The sequence below is a fragment of the Oncorhynchus mykiss genome, chromosome 22 (genome assembly GCF_013265735.2).
Source record: "Oncorhynchus mykiss isolate Arlee chromosome 22, USDA_OmykA_1.1, whole genome shotgun sequence".
Classification (NCBI taxonomy): domain Eukaryota; kingdom Metazoa; phylum Chordata; class Actinopteri; order Salmoniformes; family Salmonidae; genus Oncorhynchus; species Oncorhynchus mykiss.
The window spans coordinates 370,500-390,000 of record NC_048586.1 but is presented as its reverse complement, the minus strand read 5'-3'; the positions used below and the strand labels follow the sequence as shown (position 1 = coordinate 390,000).

At 41.8% G+C, this 19,501-nt stretch overlaps 1 protein-coding gene across 8 annotated transcripts in view; it reads right to left on the bottom strand.

Annotated features, from left to right (window-relative positions):
• Positions 1–19,501, bottom strand: part of mycbp2 (MYC binding protein 2) — a 294,316-nt gene that overhangs the window by 177,428 nt on the left and 97,387 nt on the right. For all 8 annotated transcript variants that reach the window (XM_021578600.2, XM_021578599.2, XM_021578604.2 and 5 more), the window contains exons 12-16: positions 14,648–14,852; positions 4,672–4,836; positions 4,140–4,298; positions 3,711–3,915; positions 1,872–2,017 (exon numbers count right to left, since the gene is read on the bottom strand). In XM_021578600.2, the coding sequence (XP_021434275.2) occupies positions 1,872–2,017; positions 3,711–3,915; positions 4,140–4,298; positions 4,672–4,836; positions 14,648–14,852 (880 nt within the window). The remainder of the gene's footprint in view (positions 1–1,871; positions 2,018–3,710; positions 3,916–4,139; positions 4,299–4,671; positions 4,837–14,647; positions 14,853–19,501) is intronic.

Genomic DNA, 19,501 nt, shown 5'->3' with positions numbered 1-19,501 from the left:
ACAGGGCCTGAGTTCAAGGCTGAGGCCGACAGATAAACCAAAATAAGTACCGCATTAGTGAACAGCCCAGCAGGCATCAGCTGTGTAGCCGAGTGATCATAGGGTCTAATGAGCAGCAATAGGGGAGTCAGGGAGCAGTTCAGCAGTCGCTACTACGGTAGGCGAGCAGCAGACAGCGTTCAGAAAGCTAGCGGGCCGGGGATGGCGGATGGGTCTTCGGCAACACCGCAACGGAAAAGCCAGTTGAAACCACATCGGACGATTACGTCGGCAGGCCAGTCGTGATGGATCGGCGGGGCTCCGTCGACAACGAAGGGTCCAGGCCAATTGGCAAAAGAGGTATTGTAGCCCAAGAATGAGCTGGTATATGGGCCAAGCTCAAATCTAACTCAAGGCTAACTAGTGCTCGCTTCAGGACAGAGGCGTTAGCTAACAGTAGCCAATCGGTTGCAGCTAGCTAGCTGCGATGATCCGGTGTAATGGCCCAGAGCTTGCGGCAGGAATCTGGCGATGTGGTAGGGAGAAGCAGTCCGAAATGCTCTGGTTTGATATCGGTATTGTCCAAGCTAAAGCTGGCAGGTGTCCGTGCTAAAGGTGAAGGCCGCTAGCCATTGCTAACAACAACTGATCACTAGTAGCTAGTTAGCTGGCTAGCTCCTGATGAAGTTTCGAGTTATAAGGAATAAAGATAGCAGATAGCAGACCTCATTGGGTGAGGCGGGTTGCAGGAAAGTATATTTAGTTTGTAGATAGAAAGTGAGATTAAAATAAGTATATACGACAACAACAAAAATACTATTTACACAGGATAAGACAAACACACTGCTACGCCATCTTGGATACAAATGTAGCAATTATATGACGAGAACATTCCAATCTTTTTTATAGTCAATATTTCCATTTTGCCCATACTTTTGATGAAGGATATTAATAAGCTCACTGTGTTGACACCACAAAATCAACCAAATTTGCTAAATAGCGCTCAATTGAAAATACTGCGATGGAAGAAATTTCTTCATAACTTTCTACCACTTCCTACCTGGATTTAGACTGACCTATATTATCAATCAATAAAAAATATATATAGTCTATGAACTAAGCAACCGACTACATGTTTTTTAACTAACCCACTAGGTCTAGGGAAAACACTGTGTGAGACATGTAGCAATGTTTAAGCAATGTGCTGACATGGAATGACTGAGACAAAAGATAAATAAAAGAAGCAGACAACATTGATGCCTTGTGGGTCATGACTGTTTGCAAATGAATACATCAAACCGGAACATGCAGATAGACTACATATACAAATGTATGTGGACACCTCTACAAATTAGTGGATTCTGCTATGCCAGGAGAACGCTACCTGCCCCAATGCATAATGCATAATGCCAACTGTAAGGTTTGGTGGAAGAAGAATAATGGTCAGGGACAGTTTTTCATGGTTCGAGCTAGGCCCCTTAGTTCCAGTGAAGGGAAATCTTAACGCTACAGCATACAATGACATTCTAGACGATTCTGTGCTTCCAACTTTGTGGGAACAGTTTGAGGGAAGGCCCTTTCATGACAATGCCCCTGAGCACAAAGCAAGGTCTATACATAAAGGTTTGTCGAGATCAGAGATCAGTGGATAAATTGGAACGCCGTCTGCGAGCCAGGCCTAATCCCCCAACATTAGTGCCCGACCTCACTAATGCTTGTGGCTCAATGGAAGCAAGTCCCTGCAGCAATGTCCTAACATCTAGTGGAAAGGGGGGACCAATTCCATATTAATGCCCAAGACCTTGGAATACGATTTTCGACGAACAGGTGTTCACATACTTTTGGTCATGTGGTGTATATTGAGCAACTGTTATTGTTATTGCGTGTTATACCTAGTAGTAGGTCTAGTGGTATCATCTCCTTGACAGCGTCAAAGATGCCCCTCTGTCTGGCCTCCTGTCCATCCAGCTCCCTGGCGCAGGCCTTACAGCAGCCACACGCTGAGCAGCCAGACTCCCCCGAACCACAGCCACAGATACTGAGAGGGAGAGAGAGATACACACACAACAAATTACACAAGTAGACATACACACATACAGAGAGACAAACATCAAAATAAACACAAGCAAACTTAGACATCCACAAAGACACAAGACAAACAAAATCATACAAACACATAGAGAAACAAATATTAGTGCATCTGATCAGCATTCTGACTCTGCAATACTGCTTAGTAAAGACAGATCACTGAGCACTAGAAATAGCAAATAGACTTAACCATTAACTTAGACTAGGGCTGTCCCAACAAAAAATAAAATATTGGTTGAAATATTCAAACGTGTATTTTCCCACACTATGTTTGAATAAAATCAACTATATATAGACTACTGAGCTTGTCTGATGCTTTAAGCACTGCGATAAAAAATTAAGACAAATTACTAGAGGAAACCAGAGATAGCCTAACCAGAAGAACCTGTTCCCGACCCTCATCCCCATGCTGCTGACCTTCACAGATTCTGCCATTATGCTCCTGAAGTTGCCAGTAATAGGCTACACCAGCAGTCGGCAACCTTTTCCATTTGGAGTGCCAAGTTATCCTACCATTTCTACAGCCAGTTATGGTTTTCATATGCACAATTTCATGGAACAGTTTAATTAAATTTTTAATAACGTCTTCATATCTCAACATCAATGTCATGTGATTAATCAAAATTCTATCTAAATGAAATTGTTACAAATCTAAAAGTAACTTCCATTGCCATTGCCAATATGTAAAAATAGCCTGAATACGTAAAGTCAACAAATAAAAACATAGCAGCCCGCAGATAGAAAATATCCTGCTAAAAACAAATATCCTAATAATGACATTGCATGGCCTGTCTGCAAGAAACTTGAAACATTGCATCATCTATTGTATTAACTTGGTCTGGCCCGAAACTCCTGCTAGCAAACTTGCAACATTGTATAAAATATTCTTGGCCCTCAGAGTTTTGCGCCAGTGAATCTCGGTTGACCAACAGTCTATCGACCAAACAATCAACCAGTCGACTAAATGGGGTCAGCCCTAACTTAGACCCAAACAAATGTACGTTCTCTTAACAAAGATACCGCAACTAGCGAATGGTGTGTGTTCTCATGTGGAGAGTGAGTGAGTGAGTGAGTGAGTGAGTGAGTGAGTGAGTGAGTGAGTGAGTGAGTGAGTGAGTCTCCCTCTTCGTCAAATTTTCCCAGACTGATTTTCATGTTCCGGGTGAAATCCTATTAGCTTTTGCTAGGATCAGTATGCCGGGACTCGCATAGCTTGAGTGAGTCAAGGACACGCAGCTGTTTCATTCTCCAGACCCTTGTCCGATGACTGGCAATGTCATAAATGTTGCTTGTGCATCTTGTAGTAGAAGCCGAGTTATGACGGGATTGGGAAAGGCTTGCCAATAGCCAGTGAGCTCTCAGCATGTGAGACTAAAACAATGATGACGAAGAGGAAAGCAACAGCACGTGTGGACCGAGGTGATGGAGGACAGGTTGGCGGAGCTGTGGCGAGAACGCAGCTGCGTCGTTCCATGACACCAAAAAGATAATTCTATAAAATCATATCCATATTCTACTGTTTGCATTTTCTTCCTACGACAACCGAGAAACATGGGATAGACGGAATGAAAATTATGTGACATCCGGAAATGTTGTTAAGTTGTTAAGATTTTAGAAGTCATGTAGTTTATGCCCAGCATTACCCTCCGGGTACTCTGTCGGGCCGTCCGCTGCTGACACAGCCAGCTCCGTAGCCGGTGCAGTCTCCACACACAGTGCACACCATGCACTGGTCCAGCTTCCACTTGTGCATGCCCGACTGGCACATCATGCTCTTCTCCTCCTTCTCCTCCAGCTCATCCTCCAGGTCCTCATCCATGGCGGTCGCCATACTCTCAATACCAAATGCTACATGGTGTAGAGAAGATATGTTTATTATATTTAAAGTGCGTTTTTCACACATGGGTGATACATGCAAAATACATAAAATATACATGCCCCAAATGTTTGGGTCTGTGTTGATGTGTGCATATGGTATAGTAAAGTATGTTTGGATTGGGGGGTATTTTGTGTGCTCGTGCGTGCATGCGTGTGCATGCGCATTGTGTATGTGGTTCCATCATGCATGTTACCTTTCCCTGCCTGGTTCATGACCCCTGTTTCTCGGCCACACTGGCCCTTGTTGTTCACCCCAAACGTCCAGACCTCTCCACTCTTAGTCAGGACACAAGTGTGGGCCTTCCCCATGGCTACCTGGGTTACAATGTGACCCTTCAGGTCTGACACCTGGCCTGGAAGGGGCACAAGAGAGACAGCAGAACACATTGCTACTGTACTGCTACTGTAAAAGACCTAGCCTAATCCCAACCCAATCATGCTACGTTCCACTTAACGGAGCAGAATTTAGTCTGAATTTCCAGGCTATAAAAGACCATTATCAAACCAACAAGGCTTTATAAAGCTGTCTTTGATAGCCACATTGTAATATGTCAGCCTAATATTTTTCCATTTGTGAACATTTGCACGAATGAACACTACCCAGACAAAGCTCATCTTTCCCACTCAAGCACATCAGCATCACCAACGCACATTAACAATTTTGAACATTTGCACTAACCAACGCAACCCAAAATAAACCTGTTCCCCTGTCTCTACCCCACTCACAGGTGCTGTCGCTGTAGATGGCGTCCTTGCCGAACATGTAGAGCTCTCCATCTTTGGTGACTATGCCGCTGCTGCCGTTGTTGCAGGCCGTGTTCACCGCCGTCTTGGTCTCCAGCTTCATCATCTTCTTGGGCTTGTAGGGCTTCGGTTGGCGCCGGCTTTTGGCTGGAGAATAGACCGTAAAGATAAAACAGATGTCTCCATGCAAAAGACAACACTGGTGAAGTGGTAGATGACAATGTGATAGTTGGAATTTATTCTGAATACTGTGCTTTTCTCATTGAAGACTGTCATCCTTACCAAAAGACACACAATGTTATTTTTCTTGTTGTGTGTGTGTGAAAGCAATGTCTGTTCTCATCCATGTGTAGGTGTCAAATATCATTTTAAAAACTGTATTTGTCCCATGAGCCGAATACAAGGGGTGTTGACTTCACCGTGAAATGCTTGCTTACGAGCCCTTACCAACAAAACAAATAGTAACACAAGAGGAATAAAATATACCAGGATGGGACTTTTATTAACCTTTATTTTAAACAGGGTGTCATGTTGAGCCCAAGCCTCTTTTTCAAATGAACCCTGCTCAATACAAACACACAACTACTAAAAGACTAAATTACAAAACATGATCATAAAAAATAAATCTTCCACTAACATCCCCACTAATGTTTTAAAACCCCTAAAGGCCAACAGGCATTCAATCCTGACCCTCCCAGCAACACATTCCACATTTGTGGAAGATAAAAACCAAAAGCAGCTCTAAAGCCACCCTTGGAACCTCTAGCACTATCCAATATTGTGCTCTTGTCTATTGTTTTGACCTTCACGAGTGTTTCTGCAGGAGAGCTTTGTAAATAAACCAAGCTACCTTTTGAAACAATACACAAATGGTGAGTTCTACAATTATCACCAGTAATTAATCAAAGGGCACAATGGAAAACAGCATCTAGAGGTTTTGTGTGGAAGCTTCTGTGGCCTATTGAGTACCAGATCAATGTGTAAGGGATCAAGGGGTAAGAGGTATTTGTGGTAGATATGCACATGAAGGCAGGGTAAAGTGACTAGCCATCAGGATATATAATAATACAAGTAAAATAAAGAATAGAGCATCAGCTTACAATGAGAGTAAAAGTGTGTTTGTACACTACCGGTCAAAAGTTTTAGAACACCTACTCATTCAAGGGTTTTTCTATATTTGTACTATTTTTAACATTGTAGAATAAGTTAAGACATCAAAACTATGAAACAACACATATGGACACATGTAGTAACATAAAGTGTTAAACAAATCAAAATATATTTTAGATTTGAGATTATTCAAATAGCCACCCTTTGACTTGATGACAGCTTTGCACATTATCTCAACCAGCTTCACCTGAAATGCTTTTCCAACAGTGTTGAAGGAGTTCCCACATATGCTGAGCACTTGTTGGCTGCTTTTCCTTCATTACGCGAACCGACTCATCCCAAAACATCTCAATTGGGTTGAGGTCGGGGGATTGTGGAGGGCAGGTCATCTGATGCAGCACTCCATTATTGTCCTTCTTGGTCATATAGCCCTAACACAGACTGGAGGTGTACTGGGTCATTGTCCTGTTGAAAAGCAAATGATAGTCCCATTAAGCGCAAACCAGATGGGATGGCGTATCACTGCAGAATGCTGTGGTAGCCATGCTGCTTAAGTGTGCCTTGAATTCTAAATAAATCAAAGTGTCACCTGCAAAGCACCCCCACACCATCACACCTCCTCCTCAATGAGGGAAATACACATGTGGAGATCATCCATTCACCCACACTGCGTCTCACAAAGGTTGGAACTAAAAATCTCCAATTTGGACTCCAGAGCAAAGGACACATTTCCACCGGGCTAATGTCCATTGCTCGTGTTTCTTGGTCCAAGCAAGTCTCTTCTTCTTCTTCTTACTTCTTCGTCCTTTAGTAGTTTCTTTGCAGCAATTCAACAGTTGATGTTGAGATGTGTCTGTTACTTGAACACTGAATAATTTGTTTGGGCTGCAATTTCTGAGGCTGGTAACTCTAATGAACTTATCCTCTGCAGCAGAGGTAACTCTGGGTCTTCCGTTCCTGTGGTGGTCCTCATGAGAGCCAGTTTCAGAGTGCTTGGTTTTTGTTACTGCAATTGAAGAAACTATCAAAGTTCTTGACATTTTCCGGATTGACTGACCTTCATGTCTTAAAGTAATAATTGACTGTCATTTCTCTTTGCTTATTTGAGCTGTTTTTGCCATAATATGGACTTGGTCTTTTACCAAATAGGGCTATCCCACCCCACACACACACACCTTGTCACAACACAAATGATTGGCTCAAACGTATTAAGAAGGAAAGAAATTCCACAAATGTACTTTTAAGGAGGCACACCTGTTAATTGAAGTGCATTCCAGGTGAATACCTCATGAAGCTGGTTGAGAGAATGCCAAGTGTGTGCAAAGCTGTCTTCAAGACAAAGGGTGGCTATTGGAAGAATCTCTATCATAAGATATTTTTTTATTTACATTTTTTTTGGTTACAACATGATTACATGTGTTATTTCATCGTTTTTGTCTTCACTATTATTCAACAATGTAGAAAATAGTATAAATAAAGAAAACCCCTTGAGCGAGTAGGTGTTCTAAAACTTCTGACTGGCAGTGTAGGTATTTGTGTTGTGTCGGTATATAGTGCATTCGGAAAGTATTCAGATCCGTTGACTTTTTCCACATTGTTACGTTACTGCCTTATCGTAAGTTGTTTTATTGTCTCAATCTACACACAATACCCCATAATGACAAAGAGAAAACAGGTTTTGGAAATTCTTTCAAAATAAACAGAAATACCTTATTTACATAAGTATTCAGACCTTTTGCTATTTGTTCTCTTCCCGGGGTCCAGAAAAATTAAGGCAGTTTATACAATTTGAAAACTTTACAATACATTCACAGATTTCACGACACACTGTGTACCCTCAGGTGCCTACTCCACCACTACCACATATCTACAGTACTAAATCCATGTGTATGTATAGTGCGTGTGCCTGTGTGAGTGACGATGTTTGTGTTGCTTCACAGTCCCCACATAGTCTGTTCTGGACTTGGGGACTGTGAAGAGACCTCAAGTGGCATGTCTTGTGGAGAATGCATGGGTGTCCGAGATGTGTGCCAGTAGTTTAGACAGACATCTCAGTGCATTCAACATGTCAATAGCTCTCATAAATGAAAGTAGTGATGAAGTCAATTTCTCCTCCACTTTCAGCCATTAGCGATTGGCATGCATATTGTTAATATTAGCTCTCTGTGTACATCCAAGTGAGCTAATTGCAATTTTCCTACGTCATTTTGTGGCACCTGACCACACGACTGAACAGTAGTCAAGGTTCAACAAAATTAGGGCCTGCAGGACCTTCCTTGTTGATAGTGTTGTTAAGGCAGAACATCACTTTATTACAGACAGACTTCTCTCCATCTCAGCTACTACTGCATCAATATGTTTTGACCATGACAGTTTACAATCTAGTGTTACTCCAAGCAGTTTAGTCATCTCAACCTGCTCAATTTCCACATTATTTATTACAATATTTAGTTGAGGTTAGGGTTTAGTGAGGGTTTCGTTCCAAAAACAATGCTTATAAATATTTAGGGCAGACTTATTCCTTGCCACCCACTCTGAAACTAACTGCAGCTCTGAGGGTTGCAGTCAATTCAGTCGCTGTAGTATCTTACGTGTATTGTGTTGAGTCATCCGCATACATAGATAGACACACTGTATTTACTCAAAGTCAGTGGCATGTCGTTAGTAAAAATTGAAAAAAGCAAGGTGCCTAAACAGCTACCCTGGGGAATTCCTGATTCTAACTGGATTATATTTGAGAAACGTCCATTAAAGAACACCCTCTGTGTTCTGTTAGACAAGTAACTCTTTAACCACATTATAGCAGGGGGTGAAAAGCCATAACAAATACATCTTTCTAGCAGCAGACTATGATCGGTAATGTCAAAAGCCGCACTGAAGTCCAACAAGACAGCCCCCACATTAATTTTATCATCAATTTCTCAGACAACCGGTCATTTGTGTAAGTGATGTGCTTGAGTGTCCTTCCCTATAAGCATGCTGAAATTGTTGTCAATTTATTTACTGTAAAATAGCATTGCATCTCGTCGGCTATTTGAGACAGAAAATGGGGCTTTACTATTCTTGGGTAGCGGAATGACTTTAGCTTCACTTCAGACCTAGGGGCACACGCTCTCTAGTAGGCTTAAATTGAAGATGTGGCAAACAGGATAGGCAATATCGTCTGCTATTATCCTCAGTAATTTTCCATCTAGACTGTCAGAACACCGTGGCTTGTCATTGTTGATTGACAATTTTTTCACATCTTCCACACTGATTTTACAGAATTCAAAGTACAATTCTTGTCTTTCATAATTTGGTCCTATATACTTGGATGTGTAGTGTCAGCGTTTATCGCTGGCATGTTTGTTTATCTTGCCAATGAAAAGTGATTAAAGTAGTTTGCAATCTCAGTGGGCTTTGTGATGAAAGAGCCATTTGATTCAATAAATGGAGCCGAGTTGGCTTTTTTCCAAAAATGTAATTTAAGGTCCCCCAAAGCTTTTTACTATCATTCTTTATATAATTATATATGTTTCATAGTTTAGTTTATTTTTATTTAGTTTAGACAAATTATTTCTTAATTTGCAGTACATACATCAGTTGGGCTGCCAGACTTAATTGACATGCATTTTGCCTCATCCCTATCAACCATTCAATGTTTCAATTAATCTTCAATCTATAAGGTGATTTAACAGTTTTTACAGTCATTTTCTTAATGGGTGCATGCTTATTAGTAACTGGAATAAGTAGTTTCATAAATGCGTCAAGTGCAGCTTCTGGTTGCTCCTCATAACACACCACAGTCCAGCAAATATTCTTTACATCATCAACATATGAATCACTACAAAACTTATTGTATGACCTCATACACTATATTAGGCCCAGCATTTGGAACTTTGGCTTTCCTAGATATGGCTATTATATTGTGATCACTACATCCTATGGATTTGGATACTGCTCTAAAGCAAATATCTGCAGTGTTAGTAAAGAAGTGATCAATACATGTTGATGATTTCATTCCTGTGCTGTTTGTAACTAACCTGGTAGGTTGGCTGACAACCTGATCCAAGTTGCAGGCACTGGTTACAGTTTGATGTTTTTTTCTGAGTGGGCAGCTTGATGATAGCCAGTGTCATGACGTTGCCCTCTTTGAGTACAGCAAGCCCATCCCCCTCTGTCTCCTACACTCAGGCTGCTGCGACCTCAGGTCATAAATTCATGGATGAGAATCTCTCCTCATGGCCACAGTAGTGAGAGAGAGAGAGAAGTTTTCATAGGGAGAACAAAGGAATTTCTTTCAGCTCACAGAACTTGAGGTCCGAAAAACATTTCTGTTCTGGAGAAGGTATAAAAGATTGGTGAAGAATCCAGCTATGAACTGGTCCATTTTGGAAAAATTTTGTGAAACTCATGAGACAATACGGCCCAATTACCATAACGCTGTTTATATAATAGCCTCAGTTATGAGGCTTGGATCTAATTGCTGTACAGGATGAATGAGGAAAGATTAAACGATTTGTGAAATTATGGGATCCTATGTAATGATGTAATGTGAGAGAATTGTATTTGTGTGTAAAGTTTCACTTAAGTCACTGGTACGCCCCCATGAACACAGCCAGGACTTGGCGTCATGAGACAGCTTTTTCTGCTCTTCCGAATAAAACCCCCACCTTGAGAATTTCCCAAAAGACCAAACAAACTTTTCAACAGCGATCAAGATGACACACTGAGCGTATATATATATATATATATATATATATATATATATATATATATATATATATATATATATATAGATTGCAATTATTCCCTAATGAGGGAGCGTTCATGTGCAAAGGATCACTTTCAATTGTTATAATTAGCAACTGTGTGTTGTCTTCTCAGTCGACCCCCATTTCCCTTTGTCTAACAAGCCGGCATGCCGGTTTAGCACACTAGGGCACATATGTGTGTGCACTTCTGTGATTGTTTAGTTAGTTAATAAATAAATGATTGATACAGCCCCAAAGCATGATGTTTCCACCCCCATGCTTCACAGTAGGTATGGTGTTCTTTGGATGCAACTCAGCATTCTTTGTCCTCCAAACACAAATTATATTTTGGTTTCATCTGACCATATGACATTCTCCCAATCTTCTTCTGGATCATCCAAATGCTCTCTAGCAAACTTCAGACGGACCTGGACATGTACTGGCTTAAGCAGGGGGACACGTCTGGCACCGCAGGATTTGAGTCCCTGGCGGCGTAGTGTGTTACTGATGGTAGGCTTTGTTACTTTGGTCCCAGCTCTCTGCAGGTCATTCACTAGGTCCCCCCGTGTGGTTCTGGGATTTTTGCTCACCGTTCTTGTGATCATTTTGACCCCACAGGGTGAGATCTTGCGTGGAGCCCCAGATCGAGGGAGATTATCAGTGGTCTGTGTTTTTCTGTGACTAGGTACAGACCTAACAATCGTTTGGTGTGCTTTCGTCGTAAAGCCTTTTTGAACATCGGACACTGTGGCTGGATTTACACAAAGTTTATCTTTAAAATGGTGTAAAATACTTGTATGTTTGAGGAATTTTTATTATGGGATATATGTTGTTTTGAATTTGGCGCCCTGCAATTTCACTGGCTGTAGGAGAGGTGGGACGCTACCGTCCCACAAATCCCAGAGAGGTTAAACAGCTTGGAAAATTCCAGAAAATTATGTTATGGCTTTAGTGGCTTCTGATAGGCTAATTGACATCATTTGAGTCAATTGGAGGTGTACCTGTGGATGTATTTCAAGGCCTACCTTCAAACCCAGTGCCTCTGACATTATGGGAAAATCAAAATAAATCAACCAAGACCTGACAAAAAATAATTGTAGACCTCCACAAGTCTGGTTCATCCTTGGGAGCAATTTCCAAATGCCTGAAGGTACCACGCTCATCTGTACAAACAATAGTACGCAAGTATAAACACCATGGGACCACGCAGCTGTCATACCGCTCAGGAAGGAGACACGTTCTGTCTCCTAGAGATGAACGTACTTTGGTGCGAAAAGTGAAAATCAACCCCAGAATAACAGCAAAGGACCTTGTGAAGATGCTGGAGGAAACCGATACAAAAGTATCTATATCCACAGTAAAACTAGTCCTATATCGACATAACCTGAAAGGCCACTCAGCAAGGAAGAAGCCACTGCTCCAAAACCGCCATAAAAAAGCCAGACTGTAGTTTGCAACTGCACATGTGGGGACAAAGATCATACTTTTTGGAGATATGTCCTCTGGTCTGATGAAACAAAAATAACTGTTTTGCCATAATGACCAATGACCATTATGTTTGGAGGAAAAAGGGGGAGGCTTGCAAGCCAAAGAACACCATCCCAACCTTGAAGCACGGGGGTGGCAGCATCATGCTGTGGGGGTGCTTTGCTGCAGGAGGGACTGATGCACTTCACAAAATAGATGGCATCATGAGACAGGACAATTATGTGGATATATTGAAGCAACATCTCAAGACATCAGCTAGAAAGTTAAAGCTTGATCTCAAATGGGTCTTCCAAATGGACAATGACCCCAAGTATACTTCCAAAGTTGTAGCACAATGGCTTAAGGGCAACATAGTCAAGGTATTGGAGTGGCCATCACAAAGTCCTGACCCCAAACCTATAGAAGATTTTTAGGAAGAACTGAAAGTGTGTGCGAGCAAGGAGGGCTACAAACCTGACTCAGTTACACCAGCTCTGTCAGGAGGATTGGGCCAAAATTCATTTATTGTGGGAAGCTTGTGGAAGGCTACCCGAAATGTTTGACCCATGTTAAACAATTAAAGGCAATTCTACCAAATACTAATTGAGTGTATGTAAACTTCTGACCCACTGGGAATGTGATGAAAGAAATAAAAGCTCAAATAAATCATTCTTGCTACTATTATTCTGACATTTCACATTCTTAAAATAAAGTGGTGATCCTAACTGACTGAAGACAGGGCATTTTTACATGGATTAAATGTCAGAATTTTTTTTTTTAAACTAAGTTGAAATGTGTTTGGCTAAGGTGAATGTAAACTTCCGACTTCAACTGAACATTATCAAGAATCACACACATATTATCCAGATACTGACTGTTAGCACTTGGTGGTCTATAGCAGCTTCCCACCAGAATGGGCTTCCTACTATTGCACACTGCCTTAGTGCTAACAGTGTAACTCTGGTTGTGTAACTCTGGCTGATGATTACTGCTTACAGTAGCTGTAGGATAAGCAGATGTATTCTGTGCAATTAGGGGAACATAAACTAAATCACTTACATTGTTGGCCAATGCCCCTAAGATCATGTACATTTGATGCAGCATTATGATGACTCATTGTCACAACGGTAGGGATTGAACTGAGCTGGTCTTGGATCATTTACCAGTCATTGTTTCAACGCAGCCTTGAAATGCGTGGAGAATCCAGGAGCAAATATGATTTGGATGGACTCCGTCATTCCTGTAGAGTATCTTCTGTTTCCAGAAGTTATCAATAAAAGTGACTCCAGCAGAGGTTCAGTATTCTTTTAGCCAGATGTGTAATGCCAGTAGTCTGCTGAATCTTTCACACCCGCGGCCCAACAATTAATCTTTTTTTTTTTTTTGTCTTAAGTTCTTAGTGTTGTGGACACAGAGGAACTTGAAGGCCTTCTAACCCTAATCCTAACACCACAACAGCTCCATTGATGTGGATGGGGGAGTGATCTCCCCTTTCTTCTGCAGTCCACCATCAGCTCCTTGGGCTTACTGGCGTTGAGGGAGAGGTTGTTGTCCTGGCACCACACTGCTAGGTCTCCGACCTCCCCCTGTAGACCGTCTCATCGCCGTCGGTGATTAGGCCTACCAACGTTGTGTCGTCAGCAAACTTGGTGCACCAAGCTTTATTCTGGAAATAGCATTCTTACGTAGTTATTTCTCCTCTTCCAGATGGGAAGAAGTGCAATTGAGATTGTGTCATTAGGGCCTCCCGGGTGGCGCAGTGGTTAAGGGCGTTGTACTGCAGCACCAGCTGTGCCACCAGAGACTCTGGGTTCGCGCCCAAGCTCTGTCGCAGCCAGCCGCGACCGGGAGGTCCGTGGGGCGACGCACAATTAGGTTAGGGAGGGTTTGGCCGGTAGGGATATCCTTGTCTCATCGTGCACCAGCGACTCCTGTGGCGGGCCGGGCGCAGTGCGCGGTAACCAAGGTTGCCAGGTGCACAGTGTTTCCTCCGACACATTGCGGCTGGCTTCCGGGTTGGATGTGCGCTGTGTTAAGAAGCTGTGTTAAGAAGCAGTGCGGCTTGGTTGGGTCTCTCAACCTTCGTCTCTCCCGAGCCTGTATGGGAGTTGTAGCGATTAGACAAGATAGTAGCTACTAAAAACAATTGGATACTACGATATTGGGGAGAAAAAAGGGGTAAAAAAAAGAAGAAAAGTGGATCTGGAATTTGTGGATCTGTTGTGGCGGTATTAAATTGGAGTGGGTCCAGTGTGTTTGGGAAGATGGTGTTGATTTGTGTCATGTCCAGCTTTTCAAAGCACTTCATAATTACAGATGCTACAGGGTGATTTTCTCTTCATCTCAGTCTCACAAGGAAGCCGGCTCGTCTATGGCGTCTACACCTGCAGCGTTTTGGTAGCCCATAAAACAAAGGCATGAACAAGGGAACATCGGAGTCTGTTGAATTCGAAATCAAGGTTACCAACTGTCGATCTGATGTCCAGAAGTACATGGTGGTCATGTGATAATAGTATGAACTTTCTGTACAAAAAAGTAAAGATAAACATGAAAAAAAGTAACTCAATAGCCATATCCGTCAGCGCCATCTTGAATCACATCCATGCGTATTCTCGTCTGTGTAGGTGTGTGTTCTCATCCATACTTACTGGACTCTCCATCCTCTCCCTTGCTGGCAGAGCCGGTGAAGAACACGCTGCCATCCTCGGCCACAAGCAGGGCGTGTGAGCCGTCATGGCCCACCGAGAACTGGATGATCTTAGGGGACTTGGTGACAGGCAGCTCCACCCATTTACCTGCCGATGGACCACCTTGCTTGATGCCAAGGCTCTGATACTTCCCTGTGTAGTAGATCTGAGAAGGGAGGGGCAGGGTGGAGAGGGAGGGGCAGGGTGGAGAGGGAGGGGTAGAGAGAGAAAATATTTTTAAAAGGAACGGTCGTGAAAAACTAACTTTAACGGTTGAAAACCTCTAACTTTACCATGGTCTCAGACCGGATGCTTCGGCTGAAAAGGAGTGTTCTGATGTTAAGGGATTTTTTATCAATAATGACTAATTATGTAAACATTTCAATCAGGACTGAATAATCAGAATACTATTATGTTACTGTATAGATGTATGAATTTTCTTTTAATCCTAGTACTGAATATAATGTGTGTAAATATAATCAAGAATTAGAACAATGACTGACTGTTCCTTGGTAGAAATGAATGAACTTATCGTCAGACTGGCTAGAATGCTTATCTACACAGGAAGACTTATATTATATTAAATTGGTGGGACGATGTGGGAAGGCTTGAGATACTGCCTTTGTACCAGGGTGGAGAAGAGACGGTTCGAAAACTAATGATGTCATTTTCAGTTTATAACCTGTGGTAAACTGCATCATGTTCAGTACTCTCGAGAATAAACGCTGCTGATTGATTTTGAGACTGGTCTCTGTCCATTTTATGCAAATAAGTCTTACAAATTCCTAGAAGTGGACAGAGTGTTGAATTTAATTGGGTATTAAAACATGTAGGAATTGAATTCCTGTAACATCTGATTATCACAACATCAGTGAACCACAAAAGCTAATTGGCTCAAGTTGGCTAACTTACTACTACCTCCAGACACAAATGAGAGAAAACCTCACTTGACCACTTTACTTGCTATAACAGAGCTGCTTAGACTGTTTAAGTTGTTTAGACCAGTGAGTGACTGTTTCCAGAGAGAATGTACGAACACATCCCATCTGCGAAGACACACACAAGAAACACACATCAAAGCACGCCTCCAAGTCTCAAATCATCTTTTCAGTTGCATTTCTTAATGACAAGGAGGAAAACTGAGGCAAAAATCAGCCAATTCAGCCCAAATCACCTTAACACTCGTGGGAATTGGCCTATTTGGATAAGGCTAAATTGAAATGTTTCTTACAGGAAAGAAATGAAGAGCATATGGACAACCATTGTAGCAATTGAAAGGGAACAGTTTGGAGATAATGGGGAAATTATTAGACCAAAGTTGGACATAACAGTTCACCTGACACAAGACAATCCAAATATGACACTGCTGATTTTTTCATCTCCTGTACTTTTCACATATTTGTTGATAAAGAAACCAGAATACACTCTGGATACATTCAGTAACATGATAAGACTACTCCTGGAAAATGTGGTGTAGGTGCAAGTTGCCACACACCTCACTAAAGTGTGCATAGTTCCCTAAGCAATTTTAATGCACTTATGACTCAAAGAAGAGTCTTCAACTATAAGGTACTTTGAGCTCTACTAGCTGTGCCATTGAGAAACTAGAGCAGACACACTGCTTGGTAACACTTTGTCATAACCGCTAATATAACTTGTCATAACTTGGTTAGAACTAGAGGTCGACCGATTAATCAGAATGGCCGATTAATTAGGGCCGATTTCAAGTTTTCATACCAATCGGAAATCGGTATTTTTGGGCGCCGATTTGCAGATTTTTATTTTATTTTTTACACCTTTATTTAATCTTTATTTAACTAGGCAAGTCAGTTGAGAACACATTCTTATTTTCAATGACAGCCTAGGAACAGTGGGTTAACTGCCTTGTTCAGGGGTAGAACAACAGATTTTCACCATGTCAGCTCGGGGGATCCAACCTTGCAACCTTAACTAGTCCAACGCAATAACGACCTGCCTCTTTCTCGTTGCACTCCACAAGGAGGCTGCCTGTTATGCGAATGCAGTAAGCCAAGGTAAGTTGCTAGCTAGCATTAAACTTATCTTATAAAAAACAATCAATCAATCACTAGTTAACTACACATGGTTGATGATATTACTAGATATTATCTAGCGTGTCCTGCGTTGCATATAATCTGACTGAGCATACAAGTATCTGACTGAGCGGTGGTAGGCAGAAGCAGGCGCATAAACATTCATTCAAACAGCACTTTCGTGTGTTTTGCCAGCAGCTCTTCGTTGTGCGTCAAGCATTGCGCTGTTTATGACTTCAAGCCTATCAACTCCCGAGATGAGGCTGGTGTAACCGAAGTGAAATGGCTGGCTAGTTAGCGCGCGCTAATTGTCGTTGTATTGCTGGTTCGAGCCCAGGGAGGAGCGAGGAGAGGGACGGAAGATATACTGTTACACTGGCAATACTAAAGTGCCTATAAGATCATCCAATAGTCAAAGGTTAATGAAATACAAATGGTATAGAGGGAAATAGTCCTATAATTCCTAAAATAAATACAACCTAAAACTTATTACCTGGGAATATTGAAGACTCATTTTAAAAGGAACCACCAACTTTCATATATTCTCATGTTCTGAGCAAGGAACTGAAACGTTAGCTTTCTTACATGGCACATATTTTACATGGAACATATTGTACTTTTACTTTTATTTAAACCAAATTGAACATGTTTCATTATTTACTTGAGGCTAAATTGATTTTATTGATGTATTATATTAAGTTAAAATAAGTGTTCATTCAGTATTGTTGTAATTGTCATTATTACAAATAAATAAAAAAAGTCTGATTAATCGGTATCGGCTTTTTTGCACGCCCAATTTTTCAGTTTTTGATTTGTTAAAAAAGTTTGAAATATCCAATAAATGTCGTTCCACTTCATGATTGTGTCCCACTTGTTGTTGATTCTTCACAAAAAAATACAGTTTCATATCTTTATGTTTGAAGCCTGAAATGTGGCAAAAGGTCGCAAAGTTCAAGGGGGCTGAATACTTTCGCAAGGCACTGTAACATCAAAGTGGTATTTATTATAATCCTCAACATCTCATCTTTCAGAATACATTGAGTTCTCTTAATTTACAGCATTTCCCTCACTCAGACATAATTTTCTTTTGCAAAAGTTGCCCGATTACCGGGAAGGATGGGACCTTAAGATACCTGTGAATTCAATGTTGCATGTGGACCAAAACCCCCCGCCACATCTGGATGACATGTTTTGCTGCACTAGCTGGTGGGAAACACTTCAGTAGAATTTACCTGAAACAGGCTTACCTGCAACTACCTGTTTAAAAGAGCTCCAAACAGTACCTGACAAACACACACAAAGGTCTATACAGGTATAACCGTCTGGTTTTTTGGCATTTCATCAGCCCCAGCCATTTGGCAATGAACTATTGACCACATCTTTCAAGGAATCCCAGGAACCCAATGTATCCTGGATGATATGATCATAACAGGATGCAGACACAAAGATCACATGGCTAACATGGAAAAGGTCCTGAGAAGACTGAAAGAGTATGGACTACAGGCAAACTTACACAAGTGACAAGACAGTCTTCTGTGAACATGAAATCGACTGCAATGAATTGCACAAAACACAGGACAAAATGTATGGAGTGGTACAGGCACCACGACCGCAAAAATGTGACAGAAGAGAGATCTTTCACTGGACTGAACAATTACTACAGGAGATGCCTCCCAAACCTTTCAGCAGCACTCCAGCCCCTCAAACAGCTCCTGGAAAATAATATGACATATCAGTGGACAGAACAGTGTGAAAATTGAGGCAAAACGGCTCAACACATCTGAACAGGTCCTGATGCATTACGACCCTGAACTGCCAGTGAAGTTGGCTGGTGATGCGTCCCCTTATGGCTTAGGGGCCATCCTTTCAAACACACTGAAAGATGGATCACAGAGACCAGTGCACTTTGCATCACGAAGATTGAATGATGCAGAGAAGAACTATTCAAAAATCGACAAATAAGTCCTGGCACTAGTGTGGGGCATCAAGAAATTCCAAGCATACCTATATGGCAAGCATTTCAAATTGGTTATGGATCACCAACCACTGCTTTCCATTTTCAGTCCAAAGAAAGGCATTCCGGCAATGACAGTGGCCAGGTAACAGCTATACGCCTCGCTCCTTGCCGGTCATATGAAAGACATTGAGTTTAAGCCGTCGTCCCTCCACACAAATGCAGATGGTCTATACAGACTGTACAAGAGACAGACAAACGAGTGTGGATGCAGTGGACATTTTCCATACCTACCTGTCATACACTATTACCAACCAGGAGACAAGGACAGATATGACATTGTCAAAAGTATACACCTACACCATGTCAGGATGGCCAGCTACAGGCAGAAATAATCTGACAACGTATTTCCAGCGGAGAAACAAAACTACAACATACCAAGGATGTTTGATGTGAGGAATGAAAGTCACGATACCCCAGAAATGCCAACATCAGGTTTTGCTGCAACTACATGAAGGGCATGTTGGAATTGTCAAAATGAAGCTACTCGCGAGAAGCCACTACTGGTGGCCAGGTCTGGATCAACAGATAGAAAATATGGAGAAGAACTGTAGAGGATGTTTGGAAACCCTTCACATGCTCCTGTCCCAGAGAATCCATGTGGACAACGCCGGCCGCTTTGAAAAGCACGTTTCTGGTTATAGATGATGCCCATTCCAAATGGCCAGAGGTGTTTCTCCTCCACCTCAGCTCAGACAATAGTGTCTCTCAGAACAACATTTGCACGCTTCAGATTGTCTCACCACCAAG